Source organism: Astatotilapia calliptera, chromosome 19, assembly GCF_900246225.1.
Source record: "Astatotilapia calliptera chromosome 19, fAstCal1.2, whole genome shotgun sequence".
NCBI lineage: Eukaryota > Metazoa > Chordata > Actinopteri > Cichliformes > Cichlidae > Astatotilapia > Astatotilapia calliptera.
In genome coordinates this window covers 8587553-8601017 of record NC_039320.1, presented here as the reverse complement: position 1 = coordinate 8601017, position 13465 = coordinate 8587553, and the positions used below count along the sequence as shown (strand labels likewise).

At 41.0% G+C, this 13465-nt stretch overlaps 2 protein-coding genes across 2 annotated transcripts; one reads left to right on the top strand and one right to left on the bottom strand.

Annotated features, from left to right (window-relative positions):
• Positions 1–659: 659 nt before the first annotated feature.
• LOC113012179 (probable histone deacetylase 1-B) lies at positions 660–5706 on the top strand. Its single transcript, XM_026152226.1, has 14 exons — positions 660–837; positions 1542–1654; positions 1729–1846; positions 1923–1997; positions 2121–2259; positions 2890–3031; positions 3108–3200; positions 3287–3395; positions 3492–3632; positions 3794–3902; positions 4276–4406; positions 4487–4639; positions 4775–4826; positions 4932–5706. Exons 1-14 carry the CDS (start codon positions 786–788, stop codon positions 4957–4959), a joined length of 1455 nt encoding a protein of 484 aa, XP_026008011.1. The 5' UTR covers positions 660–785; the 3' UTR covers positions 4960–5706.
• A 48-nt stretch (positions 5707–5754) lies between these two features.
• tmem54a (transmembrane protein 54a) lies at positions 5755–10509 on the bottom strand. Its single transcript, XM_026152227.1, has 6 exons — positions 10341–10509; positions 9038–9234; positions 8618–8677; positions 7336–7530; positions 7110–7247; positions 5755–6047 (listed from the first exon to the last, which is right to left on the bottom strand). Exons 1-6 carry the CDS (start codon positions 10372–10374, stop codon positions 5922–5924), a joined length of 750 nt encoding a protein of 249 aa, XP_026008012.1. The 5' UTR covers positions 10375–10509; the 3' UTR covers positions 5755–5921.
• Positions 10510–13465: the final 2956 nt, after the last annotated feature.

Genomic DNA, 13465 nt, shown 5'->3' with positions numbered 1-13465 from the left:
TGGGCAACAGGGTGAAGGTGGAAACTGTGCAAAGGTCGGCTGAAGACAAATGAAAAAGAAAAGAGAAGGTGTGTTAGGCAGCAGAGAGAGAATGAAAGGCAGGGCAGAGGTGAGAGTATGTACGTTAAATTTAAAGACTGACAGGTAACGGAGGAGAGCTGCTGGTATGATGGAGAGAAGCAATGGTGATGGAACAGTTGACCCACACGATCAGACAGCAGGCTCTGAGGGCTATGAATCATAGTCCATAGTCCATCTTTTTCTATCAGAAAAAGATGGAAAATGGAGATAATGATAGTAACAAAAAAGTCAGGTGGTCAAGCTGAAGATTTTCATTGATAGAAAAGATAAGGAATGCCTACATCAGAAGGACAGAGACAAATAGAGACAAAGTTGGAGAGGTGAGGCTGACAGGATGCTGACAGATCGGCTGAGATGGAGGCAGATGATCCACTTTGGCGACCCCTAAAGGGATCTTTATCTTTATTATACTTCTGCTTCTATGTTAATGTTGAGATTTGGATGAAGCAAAATCTCTTCTAACTAAAAACAATTATGATATTGCTGTCTTTAATGAGGTAAACTACAGAAATAATTTCATCCGCGCTGTAGTTCATGTTCATGTTGTGGATTCTGTCAGCCTCTCCCTCTGTCGCCCCCTGTGGCGAGACTGTAGCATCACACTCCATTGATTGGCCGTGGCACAAACTCTCCGCCTCTTGTCGCCGTTGTCTCCTGCGGTGTGTGTGCGGCGGCGGTGAAATTCAGCTAAAAACGGACTAAAAATGGCGCTTACTTCTCAAGGAACAAAGAAAAAAGTTTGCTACTACTATGATGGTGAGTACTGGGGTGGCTGCACTCTAAACCGCTGGCGTGTTGATGAATCAAACCCGCCTCTCTGCACTAACAAAGGTTACCGTTTCTTTTTTTTTAACCTCCTGCTAACCTGGCACTGTTGCTAACGTAGCTAGCTCGAGTCGCAGGCGGCTTTGCAGCATCTGAGCCGCTCACAGTCCCGCTGTGTCCGAGCAGAGCCTTAATGTTCCAATAATATTTGCTCAGACTGTCTAAATACTAGGGTTTCTTTTCAGATGTTGCTTAAAAGCGTTTTCTTCCGGACCTTGTTACTTTAACTGGACTAGTTAATGTTACTAGCTAGCAGGCTAACAATGGGTACTTCATTGTTAATACAGTTGGTTAATAGTAGGCTAACACTTGGTTAGGTCGTCTTACTTCCTTCAGATGTCGGTGGTTCTGGTTAAAAAAAAATGCTTTTCATCGATATTGACCCACAGTGCACTAAATCCTCCGTGTACGCCACGACTTTGGACTTTAACAGAGACTCTTTGATCTGCGTGTCTTGGCTTGAGGTCCTTAACAGACCTGCGTGAAGTTACAGCTGGATACCTTCACAACCTTTTCCGCTGCATGGATGTTTCATACGTGCAAACCTCTGTACTTCAGCTCTGCTTCTCCTAACTGAGGTCGTGCCTGTAGAGTAAAATAGTAATCCAGTGTGTTTTTATTTGTTCTCATTTCAGGTGATGTTGGAAACTATTATTATGGACAGGGGCATCCCATGAAGCCCCACCGAATCCGCATGACACACAACCTGTTACTGAACTATGGCCTCTACAGAAAGATGGAAATATATGTATGTGAAAGTTACAGTCTGGATGTGTAAGTTTGGTTTTAGTAGCTGTAAGTAATTTGCCCTTTTTGTTGCAGCGTCCACACAAAGCGAGTGGAGAGGAGATGACCAAGTATCACAGTGACGATTACATCAAGTTCCTGCGTTCAATCCGGCCCGATAACATGTCAGAATACAGCAAACAAATGCAGAGATGTAAGAGACTTGCTGTTTAGCTAAAGTCAATTAAACTGATTGTGTACGTTGACTAATTTTGTGCTTTTCTTTACAGTTAATGTGGGGGAGGACTGTCCAGTGTTTGATGGATTATTTGAGTTCTGCCAGCTGTCAGGCGGGGGCTCCGTTGGTGAGTTTTCTTTATTTGAACTCTCATCAGAGAGGCATGCAGCATCTTTCAGTAATAATGTCAGTAATCTGCTAAATTCAACCTAATCTGATTCTCAATTCTCACATCCTCGCGGTCCTCCAGCCGGTGCTGTGAAGTTGAACAAACAGCAGACAGACATTGCTATCAACTGGGCTGGAGGCCTTCATCACGCCAAGAAGTCAGAGGCCTCTGGGTTTTGTTATGTCAATGACATCGTGTTGGCTATCCTGGAGTTACTGAAGTAAGTCAAAAATGCTACAGCAGGGAAAAGGGAAGTAAAAGTCTCTGCAAATTACTTCTCCAAAAGATACAGTTTTAGATGAGTAGATTGAAAACAAAAGTTGAGGAGGTCCCACACTCTTATCAGTGATCAGTGCAAGACAGATGGGTTGGTAGGAACTATAGCACGATACAAACAACTTTCACACAGCCTTAGATGAAGAATTATAAGTATGCACAAATTGGAAAAGGCAAAATCAGACTCACTATACTCAGTATAAATCCATCAAAAGTCATACCAGGAGGTGTAAATAAAGGCATGAATGATGACAAAAACACTGTAGAAGTCAAGTCAAGGCCCACCAAAATCCAAATTCGATTCAAAAGACCACATTTGGGAGGGCAGAAAAAGAAAAGGCAACACTGCATACCAAAACCTCATTCCGGGTGTAAAACATACTGGAAGAAGCATCGTGGTTTGTGGTTTCTTTGGTACCTCACAGCTGATAACAAACTGTTCTTTGAAGAAACTGTGTTGTTGCAAGATGAAGGAAGCCACTGACCCAAAGCACACAAGTGATATAGCCTCAAAAGTAAATGACGATATTTCTGACATTATGTGGATTCCAAGAACTTTTCCTTTTATTTTCAGATACCACCAGAGAGTTCTGTACATAGATATTGACATCCATCACGGAGATGGTGTGGAAGAGGCTTTCTACACCACAGACCGTGTCATGACCGTGTCCTTCCACAAGTATGGAGAGTACTTCCCTGGCACCGGTGACCTCAGGGTAGGTCTTTGATGAATACATTTCAAAATGTCAGTGTGGTAATGCAGCCAGTTGATATTTGCTTTGTTATCTGTAGGACATCGGAGCTGGAAAGGGCAAATATTACGCTGTGAATTACCCGCTGAGGGATGGGATTGACGATGAGTCCTATGAAGCCATATTTAAGCCTGTGAGTAAAAAAAACTATTGTTAACTTTTGCACTTTGACATTTTTGTAACGAAACATTCGTGATAGTGTTTGTGCTGTTTGTGTAGATCATGGCTAAAGTGATGGAGATGTACCAACCCAGCGCGGTGGTTCTCCAGTGTGGAGCCGATTCGCTGTCTGGAGACAGGCTTGGTTGCTTTAACCTCACCATCAAAGGTTGGCTAACTAAAACAAAAATCCTCTTCTCTTGATCTAAATTGGACTGAGACTCTAAAGAAGGCTTAATGATTGTTTCCATGTTGTTTGCTTTAGGTCATGCTAAGTGTGTGGAGTATATGAAGAGCTTCAACCTGCCACTGCTTATGCTGGGTGGAGGAGGCTATACTATCCGTAATGTGGCACGCTGCTGGACGTATGAGACTGCCGTGGCCCTAGATACCTCCATCCCAAATGGTGTGTTTAAATGTCTTTGCTGTAATTAAGACACAGACGTTGGGTAACATTCTTCTGTGCTGGTCCCACGAACTAGCAGCAAACTTTGGTTTCATAGCACTAAAGGAGGCCAGCAGCCTCCTTAAAGCATTAACATACTTTTAATAAAACTTGCTTCACAGAGCTTCCATACAACGACTACTTTGAGTACTTTGGGCCAGACTTCAAGCTGCACATCAGCCCCTCCAACATGACCAATCAGAACACCAACGACTACCTGGAGAAGATCAAGTAAGCTCATGAAAATAGATTAAATTAGTATTTTTTAACCTTTTTTGAGCCACGACACATTTTATAGAACAAAAATATCCCGTGGCACCCTGCCAGCAAAACATGTTCCAAAATGACACATTGTAGCCTAAAACAGAACCTAAATCAGCAATTTGGTCTGTTTGCTTACACTCAGGCCCAGGTTTCACACAGAGTGAAACCTGGGCCTGTTAAATGAACACAAATCTGGTATCCTGGCTAGAATTGAAGAAAGGCATACACAAAGCTCTTCCTCAACAGCTCTTTAGTTTTTATAGCAGCCTTGCTGGAAAAGAGCAGCTCACATAGGTTGTGGAAAATGTTTTGACTGAAAAATCCTCTTTCTCCCCTCTAGGCAGCGCCTGTTTGAGAACTTGCGGATGCTCCCTCATGCCCCTGGTGTCCAGATGCAGGCCATTCCAGAAGATGCAGTGCAGGAGGACAGCGGGGATGAGGAGGAGGAGGATCCCAACAAGCGCGTATCCAGTAAGAACCTTCACACAGACCCCAGTTCAGTTCAAACTGCCAGACGGGAGAGTGTAACATGTTCAAATTTAACCCCTCAGTTCGTTCTCGTGACAAGAGGATAGCCTGTGAGGAGGAGTTCTCTGATTCGGAGGATGAAGGTGAAGGAGGCCGCAGAAATGCTGCCAGCTTCAAGAAGGCCAAGCGAACTAAATCCGAAGGAGAGAAAGAGGGAGAAGAAAAGGAGAAGAAAGGTGAGGGAGAAACAAAAGGTATCTATGCTTTTCATTCTCATCTCACCTATCTCATGTAGTTCTGTAATATCAAGAGCACTTAAATATGATTTTTATGGCTCTCGGGGTGGCTGATGCTATTTTTGTTTTTAACAGAAGTCAAAGAAGAGGAGAAGGTGCCAGAGGAGGAGAAAATGGACACATCAAAGTGAGAAAACAGTGCGCACACACACACATTGACCCTGCTGTCCAGGAGGTGGTTAAGTGGGAATGCTAATAATGTCCTTACTCACTGTTACTCTGGGTTCTTTAGGCCAAAAGAGGAATCCAAGACACCTTGAGGTCCTCAGCACCCAGTGACGCCAATACAACAGATCAGAACGGAGATTTTGTTTGGATAAGACTGCTGCAGTGGAAGCAAATAAAGGACTTTGACTTTACAATGAGACCTCTCTCCATGAGAATGGAGACGGGTTCTGTGTTTTTCTAGAAAACCTTTTCAACTTTGCTGTTAATGGACTGAAGTGTTGTTTTTGTATACGGTTTCGTTTTTTTATGCTCTTATACTTGCTTTCCCCCCCTCTTGTGACCAACATTGTAAAAATGGCTTCGCAAATGTCTGCTTTTATATATCTGATGGATTTAATTTATTTAAATCATGATATTTTGGCTACTTTATTTTAGGTATTTCAGTCCCACTTTTGTCCTGTGCCTTTGAATATGTAGTTGAACAGCATGCTGGTACCCTAGATCCTTTTCTGTAATGTTGTGTCACTGGTCTTGCCTGCCAAAGTCAGTGAGACGCTTGAACATAACATTCACAATTAGCTTTTGTGGCACATCGTAAGCATATTTTTATATTTTAGGTTCTAGTTTCTGTCCTTTACAGCCACGATGACATCTGTCTGATTTCTGGGGCTCCCGGGTTGTGATATTGATAACATTTTGTCAGATTGAATCAGACTTAGTGTAAGGCTTAGATCTCACAGGAACTTGAGAGGCAAGACATGTCAGAGATCATCTGTTGTGTGTGTATATATAAATTTGTATTCTGAAAAACATCAGTAAAAGTGTTCAACACAAAAGACGACAGCTTCCAGATGTTATTGAGCAACAAAAGGTCCCGTAGTTTTCAGTTTTGTTTGGAAAAGTTTTAATTCTTTAACACAAGAATACAATGCATTTTGATATAAAAAGGCTAGCCCTATTGTCAACTTGTCTTCATACATTAAATGTGTAACAATCCACGCTTTAGCCAGTGCAGCTCAGCACTTTGTAACCTATTCTCTTAGATTCAGCTGCTTCAGAGTAAGTCACTCTGCACCCCAGCAGTGTTGCTGTCCAGCAGGTCATCCTGCTCTGTAGATCCCACTTCAGTGTCCGTCTCCCTGTATTGCAGTGCTGGTGTGGTTTCAGCAGATCTCCGCATCTGAAATATGAATGATTTCACATGATGTTTTCCAACAGTGGGGATGGGATAGAATTAATAGCACAGGTTTACTTCATGGTGGTAATAAGATGTCAACTTCTAATCTCTTGGTTAGAGCTACTGCAAAGCTATATATGCAGAAATTGGTTCAAAACAGATCATTACGCTGCACCGATGCTTCAGCTGAAAAATAAATAAAACTGTGTTACGCACAAATATTAATTTAATGGAAGAACAATTTTAATGCATCAGATTCGGTATTAATTACAGGGCTACGATGACAGCGATACATTTCTTGCGTAGCTGGCTTTTTTCCTTACTTCAAATAGGTGAGACCTTATTAATATGAGCACTGGAAAAGTGCTTAAAGTGCACACGTTCAGTTTTTAATATTGTTCTAGCGCACAGAGACACTCAAAGTCTGCTGCTATTTCTGCATCAACCTCTGTGTTTAATTTCTTCACTTTTTCTTAAAATTATGCCATTTTTTTCCTAAAATTAATCATCGCTTCCCTTCTTTGCTCTGCTGCCACTCAAAAGTGATCAGTGACTGTAAAAACAGAACCAGAGAAGGATAGCTGTACATGTATGCTGGATGGATACTCTAATTCCACCAACGATAGTTATCCAGTCAGACAAGCAAGAGATATTATTCACACTACTGCAAACAGAAGGCACAAGTGATAAGAATAGGAAACATGGTCGTTAAAATGATCAAATAAAACTATTCTTGTACACAAACTTTCTCTTGCTAGAGAGACCAAGAAGGACGTCCCACAGATGGCGATATGACATCTTCAACATCTTTGCAAATTTTCTTTTCAAAGTATTTTTCAACCAAATCTAGACATGTGACGTCTGGCTGATGATTATTCAGCATTTACATGTCTGCCTTTTTAATATATATTTATTACAGAGAGATATCATTGTAAGAATGTCAGGTAGAAAATTATCGTTATCATTTTCCTCACAGAAACAAAATCTTGAAATTTGTTACTATGATGTGACCCTAATAAGTAATGTACCGCTAACGCTGCTGACAATGATCTGACTGTCGCTTACCCTGTTCTTCACACGTGGCCTCTTCCTGCATGGACAGAGGTAGAGGAATGAAGTGCAGGCAGCAAAGCAATGGAAGGAGAACACTGCTTCCACAACAGACATAAAGATGAGCGGCAGCCACAGAATGATGGTGGTCGCCTTGATGAAACAAAGTGCAAAACTGATCACCACACAACAGTTCAAATCAGAAGTGCGGTCACTAGATGAATGTTTATATTAAACTTACGTAGATACGGGTGGGATCAAAGGGGCATTCGTTTGTGATGCTAAAAGAGCTAATATTCTGAACGGCTGCGTTGCATTGTGACAGCAGGGCCTTTCCTTTGGACATAATAGCTGTAATTACAGAAGCTAACAAGCCCACGGTGGAGGCAGACGCCAGGAAACCTGCTATGAAACTGAAGACCAGCAGGACCCATATCTGCAAAAACAACACGACGAAAACAGAGTTGGTACAATTCGAATGATCTTGAAAGTCAATACTTGAAATGACCACCTTTAAGTACTATTCAGGAAAAGTTCTCCAGGCTTCTTGAACGACATTCAAAGCTTTGTGGGACTGTGGGGAGGCCAAGCCATGACTCAAAATGTCCCATTGTGTGTTTTTCCATCCAAGTATGCTTTTTTGCACTGCCAAAACAGCGCTGGGATTATTGTCATGCTAACAAATAAATAAATCAAATGAAGCTGTGGCCAATTAGACACATTCCTGATGGAAAGTGTGTGATGTGACTGCACATCAGGCTAAGATATGCTAAGATCTAAATTTTCAGCCAACAGCACTCTGGGTAAAACTGCTATTTTATGCCTGTCAAACTGTTATTTTTAAACTGCAGCATTTTTCATAGAGTCAGTTGAAGAAACTGGAACAAACTATGTGATTTTTGTGACAGGCTACTTGTAACAAAGTTCCTAAAGAAGCAATTTGAAATGTGTTCATATAGGTCAGTGTTACGTGGATTAACAAAAAAAAAAAAAAAAAAAAATCTCAAAAACAATCTGAAAATTTTCAGATACAGATACAAAAAAACCAAAGCAAAAAAAACAAAACAACTTTGGACGCTAGCTTTAGAATGCCTGGAGAACTATTGCTCAAGAGTCTTGATGCATGCTCAATCATCCAGGTAAGTAAATCTCCAAAAGTTGATTCTGTTCATCTGGACTGAAAACGCTACGTCCAGATGATCAGAGTCAACTTTTGAAGTATTGCTCAAGAGCACTCCTTGGTAGCACAATATAAAGAAGTGTGAGTTGGCTAAAGCCTTTTGAGCTGTAGTGTATGTTGGGAAGTGACAGAAATATTTCTCCATGATAGAAAAGATGACATTTAGCATGTAGCTGATGGCACAGATTGTTCAGTGAAAACACATCCAATGTTTCAAACCTGTTTGGAGCTTACGCTTGCATGCAAGTATGTTACGTATTTAAATCGTTATCTACACACAAACAAAAAGCAGGTTCTAACAGCAGCCAGGAAACAAGAGCCGTTTGGCAAAGTGAATATTTACCAGGATCCTGTTTTTCTTGTTTCTGGATAGGACTATAGCTGTTATTCCACAGATCCCTCCCTAAAGAAAAACCAGAAGTTCAGCAAAAGAAGATGATTACTCAGACAGATGACGCAACATGACTCAAACATTCAGTTTAACATTCAAGTGACAGAGAGGACACTCCAGCTGTATACTGAATGTGCCATTGTGATGGTTTGATCATGTTTCTGATTGTAAATTTGTCTCTGTAAACCTGCTTCTCCTGCAGCTTTTCAATGGGTTTGTTTGTTTGTTTGTTTAATCCAGGGATTGGCCCTTTGGTGTGGTCAGGATAAAGCCATTAATGACCCTTAAATATATGTTCTGTAATTTTGTCTCTTTTTTTCCCTTTTAATATGCAGTATGTAACAGTACGCAGCTGTCAGTCCTAGCCCTTACCAAAAGACCTGCCACGATAGCGATGATATTGGCGATGGGGTACACCAAATTCTTGACCTGGCGTTGCAGACTGATGTGTCTGAGCACAGTGCCGTGCACCAGTGCTCCAAGAATAAAGTTTACATGGCCCACCAGCACCAGCGCCAACCCCATCTTCATCAAGACTTTGTTGTCCTTGAGGTTGGCACAGCATAGTCCTGAGGGAAGCCAAAACCAAAAATATGTTATTTTGAAATCATGAGCTTAACTTAGCTTTGAACATGATGATCTCTGCCGGGGGGAAACGGATAAACAGCTACATCATCATTGCATTGTGTGTGCAGCAGTTCATACTTTCTGACAGCTGTGTGCACATCAGCTTGACGCGTGTGCATACAAGTTTATTAAATGTGAACTGAACTGAAATACGATCTCAATGTGAAACACTGAGACCTTGTGTGAAGTTAGTGCAGACTTTACCGTGGCTTATGCAGAGTTAAAAAGGAAGCGGGGCAGCGGTTAGCACAATATGAGAACAAGGCAGTAACCACAATTATCCCCAGCCCCCTGCAGAGAGGCCTGAAGATGTCTTCCACTGCTTGCAGAAAATACTGCAGCTGTGGTAAGACTGCAGGTCTCAGCAGGCTCACGCTGCACTATTCTGTGTCCCTCGTTTTAAGAGTGAAGCACACGTGTTTAGAGACCATGTAAGAAAATCCTGAACCAAACAAGACAAAGCTCAGGGTGGGGTGTTCAAACATTTATCAGCACACAGAGGTGGCCCAATGGTCCGCTGCTCTCACGCACAGGTGGGTGCTGTTGAAATACTTGTTTTCAGTCATAATATTGGCAGTTTGTCCTTTGTTGCCACACATTTTCCCACCACAGTGTGAAGTAGCAGTAACAGTACTGAATTCCCAGTGTGAATAGATAAAGTATAAGCTAATCCTTTCACCTTTGTTTGGCTCCATACTTTTAAAGGATGCTTAGAGGGGTACAGGCTCCATACCGTACTATCCTATCCAAACTGTTAGCATCCAATAATTCACAGCTATCTAAAAGATTCACTTGTATATCAAGGAAAGTCTAAAGAAATATCACTGATAGTAAAACCCAACCATACGATGGGTGGATTATTCTTAACTGGTATAAACGGCGAGAAAAACACTAAAATATTAAGTTATAATAGAACAATAACACTGTGGTTTGATTATGTCTCTTCCTCACTGAGCTCCATGTTCAAAAGCACAGACCACGCCTAGAAACTTTAGCACGTACATTCCCCTGCTCGGTACCTGCCAGACTACGTGAAAGGTTAACTCACCTGTGCCCGTCTTTCTGTTTCCTTTGTTTTTCATATTATTGTCGTTTGTAAATTCATTCTCGACAGCTTTCTGACTCGACCGTTTTTCGGCGGGTTGTCGGTTTCTTCTAAACGCCGCACACCTGGGAACACACGGGCTCTACCTGAGCGGAAGCTCCGCCCACGATACCTTAAAAAAACAAAACAAAACAAAAAAAACACTCCAGTGTCGGTCGGAGACAATAACAAGTATTCATATGTTTACAAACAATACAGCTTTATTCACATACGCTATTGTTATAGTTTATTAGATTGTTTTTAGATTTTAAAAAAGTGTCATGATCGTGATCCCATCCATTAACCTCCTTGTCAGGGTCGCAGGGGGACTGGAGCCTATCCCGGCTGTCTTAGGGGGAGAGGCAGGGTACACTCTGGACAGGTCGCCAGTGTGTCGCAGGGCTAACACCTAGAGACACACAACCATTTCCACTGACCTTCACGCACACCTGTGGGCAATTTAGAGTTACCAATTAACCCAACCCCACTAACTGCATGTCTTTGGAGGGAGGGAGCCGGAGTACCCGGGGAGAACTCCACACAGAAACACCCTGATGGATTCAGGACCTTCTTGCTGTGAGGCAACAGTGCTAATCCCCATGTCACCGTGCTTCATGATTGTGTAATTTATTTACCACAACGGCAGGTTTAAGTGGACTCAGACAAACCTTGTCTGTTGCTGGGAAATACTCTTATACTTATGAATGCTGTTGACTGTAGCTTACATATTCTCTGCAAAAAGTATAAAACTAAACCTGGATTTAACCTTCCTATTCTCCCAGAATGAGAATATAGGCCAATTGTTATTTACAAGACCAAAAGTCTTGAATCACCCCTCATTTCTTTATATTTTGCAAGGAAATTGGGAATTAGTGCAGCTACTTCTTAAAACGTGTAGACTACACTATATGGAAACAGATAAGGCACAAGCAGAGTTTGTACAAGTCTAACAAGCCTTGAGGGGCCGGGGAGTATTCCTTTGTGTGTTTTTATATTCAGGTATGCTATAATGCTATACTGCATTGTTAGTGCGCTTGGGATCATTGTCATGCTAAAAAAAATGAAGCTGTGGCCAATCAGATGCTTTCCAGATATCAAAAAGCTTTTCTACATTAATAATCCCATTAATGGGAAACACACCATGTTTGAAATGGAGCCCCAAACATGACAGCACCTCCACTGTGTTTTACAGATAGCTTTCAGATACTGTTTCGTCCTCCTCTTGTCCAGTTTCCTCAGTTTTTAAGGACTGCATGATATATGCCAAGGTTTCAGCTGATAGCTTTCTGGGAATCCCTTTGTGCAAAAGTAATATTTCATGCCTGTGAATATATTTTATCTCTGACAAAGATTCTACTAAAGAAATGGGAACAATCTGTAAAATTCTTTAAGACAAAGAGCCAAAGGTTACAATTTAAATTTGTTTTTTGTTCTAACGTGTCTATTATGTGTAGACAAAAAACTGGTTCCTATGAGTTAGATCCCTTTTTAATGCTTAAGTGACTCATATGTCAGTGTTAAGTGTCTTAACGAATATAAAAAACATAACAAAAACAACCAAACACTCTTCCAAAAATTGTCAGGTACAAGGACGGGACTTAAAATGAGTGAAAATGTGGCCAATGTTCAAAGAAAACCTTTGAAAGACCTCCAGAAAACCCAGTGGAAAAAAATGTCTGTTTGGAAGCTAAATGTAAAGAAATGAGGGAGGCTCAAGACTTTTGCACAGCACTGCATTTGCCTGCTCAAGCCTTATATTGCTGGGGAGAGACCTAGGTTACAAATATAAAATTTTCCTGACTTTGCACAATCCATCACAACAATACCAGTGTCAAATAAAAGAAGAAAGTGTTGGGCAAATGCTCTGTATTCATCGGGTCTTAATCGATTAGTCAGCTGCTAAAAAAAAAAGCAGATTAAAAACCACATTCAGTGCCCCAAATTCAAAATCTGCAACTATCCTTTGAAGCACCGCTCCTCTAAAACAGCAATAAGGATAATTATTAGGTTATTTACATTATCAAATAACAAAATAACTTAAAGCAAAAATTGGGAAACGTAAAGTCCGAAGTCTTTATATTAAGGGCCATCAATCAAACAATACTGTTTGCTCTGGGTCTAAACAGAGCGCCTTGTGTGTGACATCTTCTTTTGCGCATGCGGGCCGCTTTGAGCGTTCACACTAGAGCGCGTTTGCTGTCGCGTTTTATTTGTAGTGTGAACAAGCAGAAAAAAAAATCGGATTTGATCAAAAAATCGGAATTGAGCATTAAGACCTGCAGTGTGAACGTAGCCTTAGTCAGCTTTTTGACAATGGCTCCACCTAGATGAGGCAGAAGGTGGTGTGCTCTCAGTTTATGTCTTTCTTTAATCTTTTATAACCAGTTTCCTCTTATGTGCTATCCTTCAACTCCTTTCATTCCTTGAAAGTATTCCAGAATTATAGTGTGATTTTGTTTTCTGCCATGTGTGCCGACACACATCTAACACATGTAATCTTAAATCTTAAATCTCGAGGTTCGCTCAACACAGAAGAAAAGAAAAGAGTTAAATTACATGTCTTTCATCTACTTAATAGAAATATATAATTTTGAATATTTTTGAAGTTTTTTGGTGTTATAGACATTAGATTAACCCAAACTAACCAAGTTTTCACAACTTTTGGTTTGTTCAGATTGTAGCCGAGGAATGGCCTGCCAGATGACTTAACCTACAAGTTTTCATGTTATCACCAAGCCCACAAACACCTTACAAACAGGCATAATTCTTATATCCAGCACCATATTTTTTGTGTTTGGAGTCTACTAAAACAGTTTTGTATAATTTATAGTTCCAAATAATCCTGACTTATCTTAAACTGGGCCTTGGTGCAGCCCTTCAGTGTCCCTCTGTCTGAAACTAGCTTTTTTCAGCTCGTCTCCATATAAAGCCATCCTGTCTTTATGCCTTCTGGTTAGAATAGTTCTCAAGAACAGGTTTAAACGGCAGCTGGTTGGGCCTTCAACGGAGTGATTTCTAAAACCAAGTTCTGAAAAACCACAAATGTGAACAAGATACACATTTTGCTTCATTTATTTTTGCATTTTTCA